The sequence below is a fragment of the Squalius cephalus genome (assembly GCF_949319135.1).
Source record: "Squalius cephalus genome assembly, chromosome: 1".
NCBI lineage: Eukaryota > Metazoa > Chordata > Actinopteri > Cypriniformes > Leuciscidae > Squalius > Squalius cephalus.
This window is the reverse complement of record NC_137122.1, coordinates 60,145,351-60,159,836: the sequence shown is the minus strand read 5'-3', so window position 1 is coordinate 60,159,836 and position 14,486 is coordinate 60,145,351. Positions and strand designations below refer to the sequence as shown.

Below are 14,486 nucleotides of genomic sequence, written 5' to 3'. Positions count from 1 at the left end.
AAAGTGGAGACAGCTGAAGTTGGTGAAATTCTGGGAGAATATAATAATTCATTCACAATGGCTAGCAAAGGTAAAGTTTATCAGTTTCTTAATTGTTTCTTAAACTACTATAGATATACATACAGTATGCATATTTTATTTGTTTCTCTTTTTCTTTTTCTTTTTTTTTTCTTTTTTGGTAGTGTCTGAAATGGTTCTTCAACACCGGATCTCATTGTTGTTCCTCATCTTTTCATGTCCGATTGGTAATCTACTGTATTTCTATAGACTTTCTAGTGTAATTTTGAGGATTCTCAAATGTTTTGTCGACGTCTACAATGCCTTTTAATTTAATAAGTAATTTTTTTAATGTGTTTAAATCTGGTCTAACAGTCTTGACAGATCCATGTAACAGTAGATGTCTGGCAAATATAATAATTGCTAAGAAATTGAAGAGCGCACCACAGCAGGGTAATGATTGTTCTGTTAACGTAGCCATCACTTCAATGACGTATGAGACAATGTCTTTTGTAAGTAGCAGATTGTTTTTATTGTTTTATCATTATAATTTCTGTATTTTTTTCATGCTCAAAAAACAAATCTAATTAATAATAAAACACAAATACCACTGTTAACAATTGTATTTATATTGTAACACTTTATTTCAATGGTTTATACTTTAGGCATTCTACTAACTATAACTTTGCAAATACATGTCAACTTATTCTACTAACCCGAATCCTAACACCTAATAACCTAACAGTCTACTAATACTCTAATGAGAGTTAGATGACATGTAGTTGCAAAAATAATTATAGTTAGTACAATGTCTAAAGTGGACATTCAAAATAAAGTGTAACCAATATATATTATATTAAATCAAATGCTTTAAGAATTGCTCACTTTTTTAGATTTTACATTTGATTTGACATTTCTATTATTATACAATTAAAAGAAATTCGAAGTAAATCTTACTATTCATTTTTTTTCAATGTAATAATTTTTACATGTTTAAAATATATAACCTTGTCACCATGTTTAGGATACAAAAAACATGCAAATGAGCAGCCGTGTCAAGGTAAACATGGTAAGTTTTTGGATGTTCACTTTCAAAAGAAAAACAAAACAAAACACTTGCATCTCCTCTAAAAACTCATAAAGCAGCAACAGAAGTATATTTGGTTACACTTTATTTTGATGATCCATTATACAGTCTCCTAACTAAGGCCCTGTTTACACCTGGAATTAACCCAGCTAACAGACTTTAGTTATAAAAACGTTCTCAAAATATTAAGTGTTGGTTCTGCGAACGTAAAAAATTTCCAGTTTTCCTGACGTTAGAGGAACATTTTTTAGAAGGCATGATGTTCCTCAAATGTTATTTCAACTTAATTGTTATTTAAAAATTCAACATTCTAGTAACATTGATTTCTAACATTCCAAGAACATAAAAATGTCCAGTTTCCTAAATGTTAGTAGAATGTTATTTAAAGGTTAGTGTGATGTTCCTGAAACATTCTTTCAATCATTCAAACACCGGCTGTGAACAAGCACTGAAAGAAAGAGAAATAAGAACACAAACTAAAACTTTCTTCAGACACAGCCTTCGATGAACTGAAGATAAAAGACATTAAAAGACTCTGAAGATCTGATGAAACAACTTCACAAACAGCATTACCAGCTTCACTTATTACTAACCAGACTGACTTTATTTCTGTCAGACGTCTACAGAAGATCTTATTGAGAATTAACAGAGGTTTGATTATGTTTGGTTAAAAATGTTTCGTTTGAGGTCACCATCATGGAGATCAGTGTTTGCTTTAGTTGGGCTCTCGACCCTTGGCTTTAGTTAAATTGCTGCTTTATCAGCAGTTGCAGGTGTTTATGGAGAACATTTCTACATTGATAAAGCAGATCAACATGTCTGGACCATCATACCAACCTTTAAATAACATTATATTAACATTAAGGAAACTGGACATTTTTATGTTCTTGGAATGTTTGAAATCAACGTTACTAGAATATTGAATTTTAAATCAAAATTAAGTTGAAAGAATGTTTGAGGAACATCATACCTTTTAAAACACATTCCCCAAAAGTTAGGAAAACTGGACATTTTTTTACGTTCCCAGAATCAACAATGGATTTTTGGAGAATGTTCTTATAACAAAATTCTGTTAGCTGGGTTAAGTTCTGTGATTGTTCATTTTTGTTGTAAAAAAATTATAATTTAGTTCATTTATATATCTAGCCGCTCTGGAGAAAACCGTGAAGTCATCGTCCAGCTCAGTTCAGTTCTCATATAATGGTGTCAATAATAATATTGTTGAATAATACATTAAATGTAGAATGTAGAAGTAGAATGTTTGTCGGGAGAATCAAAATAAAGTGTTAGCAGATATTAAGCAGACAGTCTACTAATACTCTAATGAGAGTTAGTTGATATGTAGATGCAAAGTTACTTATAGTAAGTAGAATGTCTAAAGTGGACCATCGAAATAAAGTGTTACCATTTATTTTTTCTCCATAGTTGTGGAGGGATCTTGAACTACAGTGGAATGCAACAACATCTAATGCTACAGCCGTTATGTTACCATTTGACAAAATCTGGACTCCTGCGTTGGTTTTGGACAATGCGTAAGTGACCTCAGAACAGTTTTTTTTTTTTTTTTTTTTTTTTTGGCATGGCATGCATTTTACCGTTTAGTATAAGCAAACACAGCCTGTCCAGTGGGGTAAGATGACCCTCCACTTTAATTTTTACTCTTGACCATAGACGGCACAAAATCTCATCTCAACTCTTTTGATGGATGTCCATTATATTTTTAATTTTGTAATCTGAATATCAACATTTGTGAGAACATTTGTAGCCAGTTTTGAGGTTAATTGATATAATTTAGTTTCTCTGGAAAATAGTGAATTGTGACATTGTATTATGTTGAATATCAATTTGTGGACAACTGCTATAGAAATGACTGTTACCATGCTGAGTATGAAGAGTGTATACAGATAAACCAAAGCTAAACGTGACAACAGACTCATGATTGGTTCCCATCTTGGGTGAAAGTCATATTCTCTCTCTTTATGAATTCAGGATAGATGTAACCGTGAAGCCTTACTCTGAGGATGTACAGGTGAGGAAGGATGGAACCGTGGACTATGCCGTTATCTTGTTCATAACAGTGAGCTGTGATGACATCAACCTTTTCAACTACCCCTTCGTGAGTGGAGAATGTTCTGTGGCCATCAATGGATGGAACCAAAGCCGTAAGATAAAAATTTTAAGAGAACAGAAATTGATCATTTGTTGTTAAACATGTAAAACAACATGTAAAAGATATCTGAATAAGTGCTAAACATTCTTTTGCTTGTGTTGATCTATAGAATGTAACATTAGCCTCAGCCATCCACTTAACGTATCTAATGTTGGAGGCATTCAAGGAGAGTGGGAGACTGTGAATGTGATAATAAAACAAGACCAAACGTTTCAAAACAGCAGATATCTCTCGGTAACTACTGACTTCATTCTGATTCTTATTGCTATTCTATGGCTTAAGCTTGTCCCAGGCTAAAATGCATGTTTGAGATGTTTTAATTGAAAGAAACTTGCACTGGCATATATTAAAATATGTCATTGTGATTTTTTTTTTTTCGCAAGATGCACACCAGTAATGTTTTATTCAAAGGCATGTTTAAAAAAGCTACTTGCATGTCCTTATTTAACTAATGCCTAATCCTGGCTTAATCAAAACCCTGTCTATGAAACCAGATGTCAGTAAGTATTACCTTAAACTCTTAAAGGCAACATGACATGAAATACCTTATTTACTGTCTTAACATATGTTTGGTCTTAGGACATATACACACTGCAAAGTTTTAGAGATGAATTCCACTCTTAAGAATGGGAGTGGATTAAAGTGCTTATTATGCTATTTTAAAGGTTCCTAATTTTGTCTCCTACACTAGGTTAACAAAAAAGTCAAAAACACTTTTCAAAAACAATTTTCTCATAATATACATTCCAGCATCAGCGGTTTTCTCACAGTGTCAGAAACTATTCATAGTTCATTGAGATTGGTCTACTCTGCTCTGATTGGTCAGATGGCCCAGTATGTTGTGGTTGGTCTACTCTGCTCTGATTGGTCAGATCGCTCAGTCTGTTGTGATTGGTCTACTCTGCTCTGATTGGCCAGATGGTCCAGTCTGTTGTGATTGGTCTACTCTGCTCTGATTGGTCAGATGGTCCAGTCTGTTATGATTGGTCTACTCTTCTCTGATTGGTCAGATGGTCCAGTCTGTTGTGATTGGTCTACTCTGCACTGATTGGTCAGATGACCCAGTCTGTTGTGATTGGTCTACTCTGCTCTGATTGGCCAGATGGTCCAGTCTGTTATGATTGGTCTACTCTTCTCTGATTGGTCAGATGGTCCAGTCTGTTGTGATTGGTCTACTCTGCTCTGATTGGCCAGATGGTCCAGTCTGTTATGATTGGTCTACTCTTCTCTGATTGGTCAGATGGTCCAGTCTGTTGTGATTGGTCTACTCTGCTCTGATTGGCCAGATGGTCCAGTCTGTTATGATTGGTCTACTCTTCTCTGATTGGTCAGATGGTCCAGTCTGTTGTGATTGGTCTACTCTGCTCTGATTGGTCAGATGGCCCAGTCTGTTGTGATTGGTCTACTCTGCTCTGATTGGTCAGATGGCTCAGTCTGTTGTGATTGGTCTACTCTGCTCTGATTGGTCAGATGGCCCAGTCTGTTGTGATTGGTCTACTCTGTTCTGATTGGTCAGATGGTCCAGTCTGTTGTGATTGGTCTACTCTTCTCTGATTGGTCAAATGGACCAGTTCGTTGTGATTGGTCTACTCTGCTCTGATTGATCAGATGGTCCAGTCTGTTGTGATTGGTCTACTCTTCTCTGATTGGTCAGATGGTCCAGTCTTTTGTGATTGGTCTACTCTGCTCTGATTGGTCAGATGGTCCAGTCTGTTGTTATTGGTCTACTCTGTTCTGATTGGTCAGATGGTCCAGTCTGTTGTGATTGGTCTACTCTTCTCTGATTGGTCAGATGGTCCAGTCTGTTGTGATTGGTCTACTCTGCTCTGATTGGTCAGATGGTCCAGTCTGTTGTGATTGGTCTACTCTGCTCTGATTGGTCAAATGGACCAGTTCGTTGTGATTGGTCTACTCTGCTCTGATTGGTCAAATGGACCAGTTCGTTGTGATTGGTCTACTCTTCTCTGATTGGTCAGATGGCCCAGTATGTTGTGGTTGGTCTACTCTGCTCTGATTGGTCAGATGGTCCAGTCTGTTGTGATTGGTCGGTCCCACTTTATATTAAGTGGCGTTAAGTACTATGTGCTTACATCAAAAAATAAGTACAATGTACTTATTGTGTTCATGTTGTATTGTAAAACACTTTTGCTGCTATTGAGGTGTGATACGGTTAAGGTTAGGGACAGGTGTGGTGGATTGGGTAGGTTTAAGGTGTAAGGGAAGGGTCAACTGTGTAATTACAAATGTAATTACATAAATTAATTACAGCTGTAATTACATGCAGGAATTTTTAAAATGTAAGTACAATGTAAAAACATGTAGTTACACAATAAGTACATTGTATCAAATTATTAATTTCAATGTAAGTACATAGTACTTAAAGCCACTTAATATAAAGTGGGACCGATTGGTCTACTCTGCTCTGATTGGCCAGATGGTCCAGTCTGTTATGATTGGTCTACTCTTCTCTGATTGGTCAGATGGCCCAGTCTGTTGTGATTGGTCTACTCTGCTCTGATTGGCCAGATGGTCCAGTCTGTTATGATTGGTCTACTCTTCTCTGATTGGTCAGATGGTCCAGTCTGTTGTGATTGGTCTACTCTGCTCTGATTGGTCAGATGGCCCAGTCTGTTGTGATTGGTCTACTCTGTTCTGATTGGTCAGATGGTCCAGTCTGTTGTGATTGGTCTACTCTTCTCTGATTGGTCAAATGGACCAGTTCGTTGTGATTGGTCTACTCTTCTCTGATTGGTCAAATGGACCAGTTCGTTGTGATTGGTTGACTGCTTAAAGCATGTGTCGGAAATGAAACACCTATTACCATATTTTAATTTCAGCCCTTCATCAGTACGACGGTGCCAGGTGGATACCATTTTATGGGGATCGGGCAAAGCACACCCTCAGTGACAGGAGTATGGGTGGGACTCCACTTCATGCAATTGTGAATGCCCTAGAACGCCCTCAATGATGGATGTTGGTGCAGACTCACACACCTGGTCAAACTCTAAATCGCTTGGGCTCTGGCTCAAGGTCCGTGGTGGAAGTGGCTGAGGGCTGGCTGGTCTCTGGACATCTCAATGAATAGGAAATACAGATACTTCAATGAACACAAAGAACACATAACACACTACAGATGTAGTATTAACAATGACAAACATAACTGGGAAAACTAAGGGCTTCTATAGACAGTGAATGATCATTAACAAAACAAGTGTGCACTGATTAGAAATTATAGTAACAAACAAGGATGAGAACTCAGGCAATCAGAAAAGTGAAAACAAAACCAAAACAGAATATGACTATTACAACTGTATTATGTGGCCTTTATGTGCACAATTTATTAACAAAACTTATTTTAAATTCATCATGTCATGTTTTTATTGTACTTCTTATGAATTTCCATGTTTAAATTTAAAATGACATGAGCATTTTCTACCCTGTCTTTTACCTTTTAAGACTTCACAATAAACACCCACTATTGTCATTGGCTAACATCTTTTACAGCTGGATTACATCCATATATGTTTAAGGGAGAACCTGATCCCAAATCAGTGTATGGATTCCTTCAAAAGCACTTAATCCCTAGAATTAAAGCTTGCATGGCAAAATACTGCAAAGTTAGTGCTAAAATAACTACAATGAGTACAAAATAAAAGATAGTATCTTTATTATCTTTAAATCAACTTTTTCTTCTTTTCATATAATATAATAATATTTCCCCAAACAAATATGCCATATCAGCTTATGTTTTTATTTGATAATCACTGTTTATTACTTTATTTGCCTTATGGCTGACTCTACATTATGCCTAACAAACACTGGCAAATGAATTATTATTAAATATATTATTTTTACTTACTGCCATTGCTGTTACTGCAGAGTGGAAAAAAATGTTTTTGGTCTACAGATGACCTTTTGAGTGTTAAAATGTACTTTTTTTCTAATTCAGTACTTATTGGTTGGTGTTCATCTGTGCATGTTTAGAGTGAAGACATAAATATTCAACTGATACGTATTCTTTCTCCTGTCATCTGTTAACAGGTCTCTTTATCCATCAGTCCTTTCAGTGCTTTTGTGACCCTGATCCTGCCCAGTGTGCTAATAATGCTGGCTGACCTGGTGACCTTTGCTCTGCCAGTTCAAGGTGGAGAACGCAACAACCTTAAGGTCACCTTGGTCCTGAGCTTCACCATGTTCCTCCTCATCCTCAATGATCACCTAGGCAGTGGTGGACGATGTAGCCCCATCCTTCGTAAGTGAAATAAAAAAATAAAAATAACAGGCCTCTTGCACACCTGTCAGTGTAGTCCTGGGTGGCAGTCATATTGTGATGCAGTACAACAGAAATGTCCTTTATGCATACTTTACGCAGGTTTGCTCGTTTCACTTTTGCATTCTTTGCTGCTGCAAATATGTTTGAAAATCACACTGTCACAACAGCCGAAAAAGACAAAAGACTTAATAAGAGTTAAGAGACCAACTAATGAAAACACTAATCACCGTTATGGTGACTTCAAATTAAACACATTAGAGTTAAACCTCTGTTAATTCTCAATAAAAACTTGTGTAGACGTCTGACAGAAATAAAGTTAGTCTGGTTAGTCATAAGTGAAGCTGGTAATGCTGTTTGTGGAGTTGTTTAATCCTCCTCTGCTGAGATCTTCACAGATGTAATGTCTTCTTTTCTCTTCAGGTGCACTGATGGTATTGGTTGTGTTTAACGTAATCATTTTTGACCTGACACCAACATTTCAAAAATTATTATGGTCAAAAATGATTACGGTTAACCAACACCACCAGATCACATTTTCTCTTTGTTCATCTGGCAGTTATAACTCTGGATTCAGACGGCAATAAAATCTCAGATTAACCCCTGTAAATGAAAATATCGTACAACCCCCTGAGAAACAATTACCGTCCGAATAGGCCTAATGAGAACCTTTTCTTGTTTAGGATTAGTTGGAAGTAGTGTTATTTCATAAAAGCCTAGATGTGTGCACTCTGAAATCAGTGGTAGAACTGTTTGTTGTTAGCATATCAGTGGTAAGAAGAACTTTGTGAACAGATAAAAGGTCCTAGCGATGTTGTATTCTGAGAAGAGGAGGGTCCCCAGCACTGAACCCTGAGGTACCCCAGTGGTTAGCTGATGTGACGTGACAAAATGTGATTCATCATTTATAATATTGTATAATATTGTTGACTACTGTAATATTGTTTACAGTATTTTTTATTCATCTACAATTATGCAATGCACAGGTAAATTATATATCTTTCTTTATTTTGCTCCAAAGATTATCATTTCTGCTTCTGTCTGGTCAATCTGGTGTTGAGCATGGTGGTGTCTATTTTGTTGACACATCTGACACTGGGTGACAGAATCCTGCTCTGTAAATGCTCAAAGAACATAAAAAAACACAAAAAAACTGCCAGCCTGGGTCAGGATGAAGGTAAGAGAATACTAAATACAGCAAACATAAATACCTAAAAGCTTGATGCAGACTTGTAGTGTGTTCATATATATATATATTTTTTTTTTGTTTAATTAAAAAAAAAAAATTTTTTTTACATTTTTATTAGCAGATGTTGGTGTGATTGCAACAACAAAGTCCAGCGATCTGCCTTCAGAGGTGGCTTCCCTCCAAAAAATAGTGAACTTTTTGGAAAACATTGACCAGAAAGAGCAAGTGGCAAACAGCAACGAGGCTTTTATAGATCGCTTGGATAAAATAATGTTCTGTTTTTTTTTATTCATTGACATAATTTATATCATCACTGTTGTCATTGTCACTAGAACAGACTTGTGCAAAGAAAAAAAGAAGGTAATTTGGGATACAGAAGAATTGTATGATTCTTTTACTTTTGTTGGTAGTGCTTTATATTTTTACAACGGCACAGAATATGAAGGTGTTTATTAAAGAACAAAATTGACATTGGTGATTTGGATCTACATCATTTCTATATGCGATTTCCATGAAACAAAATTTGATTTTATGTCGTCTTTAAACCTTTGCATATTTTTATTTTATTTTCAAACAATATACTATATTGTACATATTAATTTACACATTTGAGGATTTTTTATTAACTCTGTCATCAATAAAGGCTATAACTAGGAGATTTACTTTTATTGTTTTTATGTTGGAAATTAAATACCTATATGTCGTCATATGTTTACAGGGGATTTGGGGTAGAAGGCTCCTAGTAGCTTATTGTTGCTCGAAGAAAGTGTGTGTCTGTGTGTGTGTGTATTGTAACGCATTATTTTAAATTCACAACAATTTGTACTTTTTAAATAAGTAGCGCAAGTTACTTTGTTTTCTCATGTATTGACTGACACTTCTTCAGTCCACGTGTTGAGAGAAATCAGGAGTGAGTGCAGGCGTTGTGAAACGGTAATTTCAGGCAATGTCTGTCAACACTTTCTATGGTGGACCGAAGGGACAGTGTCAGTTTATTGATATATAAAAGCCTGGTGTAGAAAATATGATACTCAACAAAAAACATATTAAGCTAAGTGAATATATGTAAATGTACATAAATGTATAATAATATGAGCATACTGATGAATATATTTAAGGGTGCAGTCTGTAAGAATGACTAGTGGTTGAAATAGGTACTGCAGTCCAAATTCAAAATATCGGAGATCGTGGTTTCTCCCGCCTCCTCCTCAGACTCCTCAGGCCGGACGGCGCTCACACGGGTCGCAAGTTTGAGCTCACGCAACAGGAACGAGTAAAATGGACAATGAAAATTGGCAACGTGCAATATCACAGACCAAAACAAAAACAAACATTCCAGCCTGGAAAAGCACATTTCAAAGTAAAGTAACTGGCTGTAGAAGTGTTTTTCAGAGAAACGAGTATGTGAACTTATGTTTCCTCAATATATGCAAACATATTATGGTATTTTTATGCTTTAGTAGAGTGAAAAAGTTACATACAGCACCTTTAATCACGATTCAGTGTTGAATTCTGTCTGGTTAGTGTTGATTTCTATAATGACTCCTGTCGTGACTGCAGATGGCAGTACAAGCTCAAAGCTGTGTGTGTAGAAATACCTGGAGAGCTGTAAATGAACAATCCCATTCATCTCAGGAAAATCATGGATATCATGATAACACTGTTTGGCACGCCACAAACACACATAAAGTCTCAAAGCCCATATATTGTCATTATCTTCTGAAACAAAAGTCTAGTCAGTTCAACTTGTACTTGATGTGGTAACGTCTACAATTACTGGGTTTGTTGAAATGAAATACAGTAGTCAACATTCAAAGTGGATCAAAACCTTTCATCAAAGTTATACGTGAATTTTGAACAATACCCGTTCTTGTCTAAGGACAACTTTGATGAACTGTTTTGATCCACTTCAAATGTTGACCACTGTATTTGATTTAAGATTACTGATTATAATTGAATTAAACCAACCTGAAAAAACAAAGTTTTACTGAAGCATAACTGTCAGTAGATATAACCTAATTTCCCAGATTTTCCCAAGTTTGTAATTTCTTTTTTGTTTTGTAAGATGAAAATAATTTTCCACCTTAGAGACTCAAAACATAATTCATTACCTTTGTGTTATTGAAGACATTTTTACACACAACTTAATTTAAAATGTAAAAGGTATAATGTTCTTTCAACTTCATTTTGAATGAAAAACTCAACCTTCAATTCAACAATTTCTTGAATGTTACTAGAATGATGTTTGAAGGTTAGTGTGATCAAGAATCAGCATACGAATCTCAACAATGGTAACATGCGTCATGCAGCAATGCATCCTGGGATAAAACCATATAAAACCCATGACTCCCAGCATGCATTGCGGCATAAAGTATGTTACCATTGTTGAGATTCATATGTTGATTCTTGATGTCTATGTATTTAACCCTTTCAAGCATAGTGGTCACTACAGTGGACAGCTATTAAAAAAGCATTTTCTTGAATTTGCACGGGTTTTGATGGCAAAGTTGCACATCAGCCTCTTCATTGGACCCGGGTGCATCATCCTATAAATTGCAACCATGTGGCAAGCCTTTGTGTTTCGATTTTTTCCCCCTCCAAACCAAGATGGCCAAGGGTCAGTCAGACATGCCAACTTGCTCCGGAATATCCACCCATTCCTTCTATCCTAGGAGACTCTTGTAGGTAAAAAAAATATTGCAGCATCAAGCAATATCTAATGAGTCATATCACAGTAAAATTATCCAAGTTTTAATTTTAGATTGAGAGAAAACTCTGATTTATCACATGTAGTGGACGTCATGCATCAATGAATATATTTCAGCTACAATTCATAATTATAATGTGAATATTGTTTTTGAAATTTAAAACTTAAAAACTTAATCTGCAGTGACTTTAATTTTACTGTAAATAAATGTACTTGTATTATTAGAATGTAATTTTCATTGACATCAAAAAAAGTCATTTTTCTGTATATGATAATTAAAACTTTTTCATCTGATCTTTCCTTTCATGGTTTATTTTGCAACAAATGAAACAAATGAACCCATTAAAAAGCAAAGACTTATAAACTGTCCAGCTAAAGGAAACACCGATCACCAAACATTTTCCATAAAATCAACATCTAAACCTCTGTTGTCATGAACCAGGTTTCTCTCTCTCTCCTATTTAGTCTCTCACACACACTCTCACACACACATTTCCTCACGCAACTTTTCTCTACTCATTATTACCAGCAATTGCGCTGATCTTCTCACACCTGTCCTCCCTTTCCTCTTGATTATGTTTGCTACTTCTAGCCTTCTCTCTGTCTGCTTCCTTGCGAGATTATTTCGTATCAAACTGATGTCTGAGTCCTGTTTGGTGAAGTCTTTTCTCATTAATGGCTCTATGTTCGCTTAACTTGTGCTCTGCCCAGTTACCCTGCCGCTGAAGGCTGGTCCAGCTCTGCATCCAAGCCTCCCGCTATCTGCTTCTGTTACTGAGTCTGCCCGCTGACCACTGCTGCCCAGTCCAGGGTTTCCCGTCTACTTTTGTTACTAATTATCAAGAAGTATATTTCTGTTGAACTGCCTTTTGCTCGTATCATGGCCTATTACCTTGGTTATATTAAAGAGACTTTATTACCTGCACTTCGCTCTTGGGTCCTCTGTTCTCCACCTGACACCCTGTTCATTCTCAAAATGAACTGGTAGACGAATGACAGAAATACATTTTGCCTGGTCGGTAATAAAACCGTTTTAATATCTCTCAATTCTTATTTGTTAAATTGAATTAATAATATTGCTTGTAATCTGTTGACACAATTTTATTGAGTACATGTAACGTTAGTGTATTCATTTGTACAGTGCTTGCGCCGTGTGCTTTAGACCATGCTCTTTCAATCCTTAAAGGGATACTCCACTTTTTTTGGAAATAGGCTCATTTTACAACTCCCCCAGAGTTAAGCAGTTGAGTCTTACCGTTTTCGAATCCATTCAGCCGATCTCCGGGTCTGGCGGTCCCACTTTTAGCATAGCTTAGCATAGATCATTGAATCGGACAAGACCATTAGCATCTCTCTCCAAAAAATGACCAAAGAGTTTCGATATTTTTCCTATTTAAAACTTGACTCTTCTGTAGTTACATGACGCAGCACCTGAAAATAGGTCTAATAGGTTAGACAAACTTAGTCCCGGTCACGTTGGAAGTTACCGAGCTGGGGACTATTTTCAGGCGCTGCGTCATATCATTACGCCTGCTGGACTCATGGTACGGCAGCAAAGTTTCTTGATTATTACGCAGGAATGAGAGTATAGTTCCTAGCCAGATCAGCCTAGAAAATCACAACTTTTCATTTTCCGTCGGTCTTAGTACACGATGTAACTACAGAAGAGTGAAGTTTTAAATAGGAAAAATATTGAAACTCTTTGGTCATTTTTTTGAGAGAGATGCTAATGGTCCTGTCCGATTCAATGATCTATGCTAAGCTATGCTAAAAGTGGGACCGCCAGACCCGGAGATCGGCTGAATGGATTCCAAAACGGTAAGACTCAACTGCTTAACTCTGGGGGAGTTGTAAAATGAGCCTATTTCCAAAAAAAGTGGAGTATCCCTTTAAGGATTGAAAGCGCATGGTCTAAAGCACACGGTGCAAGCACTGTAAAAATTCATAGAGATAATTAAAAAATATTTACGTTTTTATCACAACGTAATTTATACATATCAATTTTCATCAAAAGTCTTAAAAAAGTGACATATGTGTCAACTATTTCTGGAGGTTGGAGAAGAAAATAAGCGTAAAAGGCAAAACAGGGAGAACTATGGAAGCCCGTTTCCGCCATGTTGAGTAAAAAAAAAAGATTCTTTAAGTCATAATAATGAGAAACTTTCTCATAATAATGACTTAACATCTCGTAATAATGAGAAACTTTCTCATAATAATGACTTAACATCTCGTAATAATGAGAAACTTTCTCGTAATTATGACTTAACATCTCATAATAATGAGAAACTTTCTCGTAATAATGACTTATTTTCTCGCACTTCTACGCATGCGCAAAGCAGCGGAGCAGAAGGGCGTGCCACACTAGCGACATCCGCTGGTCAAAGCCGTGTAAATGCATCACAGCAAACTTGGCACGCTCTGCAAAACAGTTGTTTTCATTAAAATCAGTTTGATCTACTAAGTGCAATCTGTAGTATCATTAAATAACATCATCAGTAGGCCTATATCTTCCATACTTTTCCATGCGCACGATAAGGTGTGAAAGTGGAATGCAGAAGCAGGACGGTTACCATGGTAACGAAGGACGCCTGTGCACACCGATGGAAATTGTTACATGAATTTACAAAACTATCAGATTAAAGTTGGAATATTACATTTATTCGTCAAGTTTAAGTGTAACACATATGTGTGTTAATATAACACGTATTTTGCAGATGCTAGGATATTTGATGTGCAGGTTCATCTGGAAGATATCAATACAGAAATCACCTTTAAGATGTTTATGACTTTGGGGACATTTAACCATAAGTGGGCAGTGGAATGGTGGAAAACGCAAGGTCGAGACGTGTTTTTAAAAGCTGAACTTCTTTTCAATTTAGAACGCCGTGTCATGCGCAAGATTGCTGCAGAAGAGCGAGCGCAACGTCCGTCTAGTGCGCGTTTGCCTAGAAAAGCAATGCAAAAGCGCGTTCTGTATGAACGGACCCTTACACAGATTTCCAGATGAAGTGTTCTTAAACAGATTTGGAAAGGTGTGCTGTCTTATCATTCCTCCGTCTATTTGAA

The 14,486-nt window shown here is 36.4% G+C and overlaps 1 protein-coding gene and 1 long non-coding RNA gene across 2 annotated transcripts; both read left to right on the top strand.

Annotated features, from left to right (window-relative positions):
* On the top strand, nucleotides 1–446 carry LOC307162075. Its single transcript, XR_013821854.1, has 3 exons — nucleotides 1–70; nucleotides 183–245; nucleotides 373–446. It is a non-coding gene; the product is annotated as an uncharacterized lncRNA (long non-coding RNA).
* A 5,775-nt stretch (nucleotides 447–6,221) lies between these two features.
* On the top strand, nucleotides 6,222–12,211 carry LOC307171792 (uncharacterized protein; the record flags this gene model as incomplete). Its single annotated transcript, XM_079893632.1, has 5 exons — nucleotides 6,222–6,284; nucleotides 7,296–7,506; nucleotides 8,546–8,701; nucleotides 8,832–8,948; nucleotides 12,132–12,211. The coding sequence occupies 5 exons, from the start codon at nucleotides 6,222–6,224 to the stop codon at nucleotides 12,209–12,211; spliced, it is 627 nt and encodes a 208-aa protein (XP_079749758.1).
* Nucleotides 12,212–14,486: the final 2,275 nt, after the last annotated feature.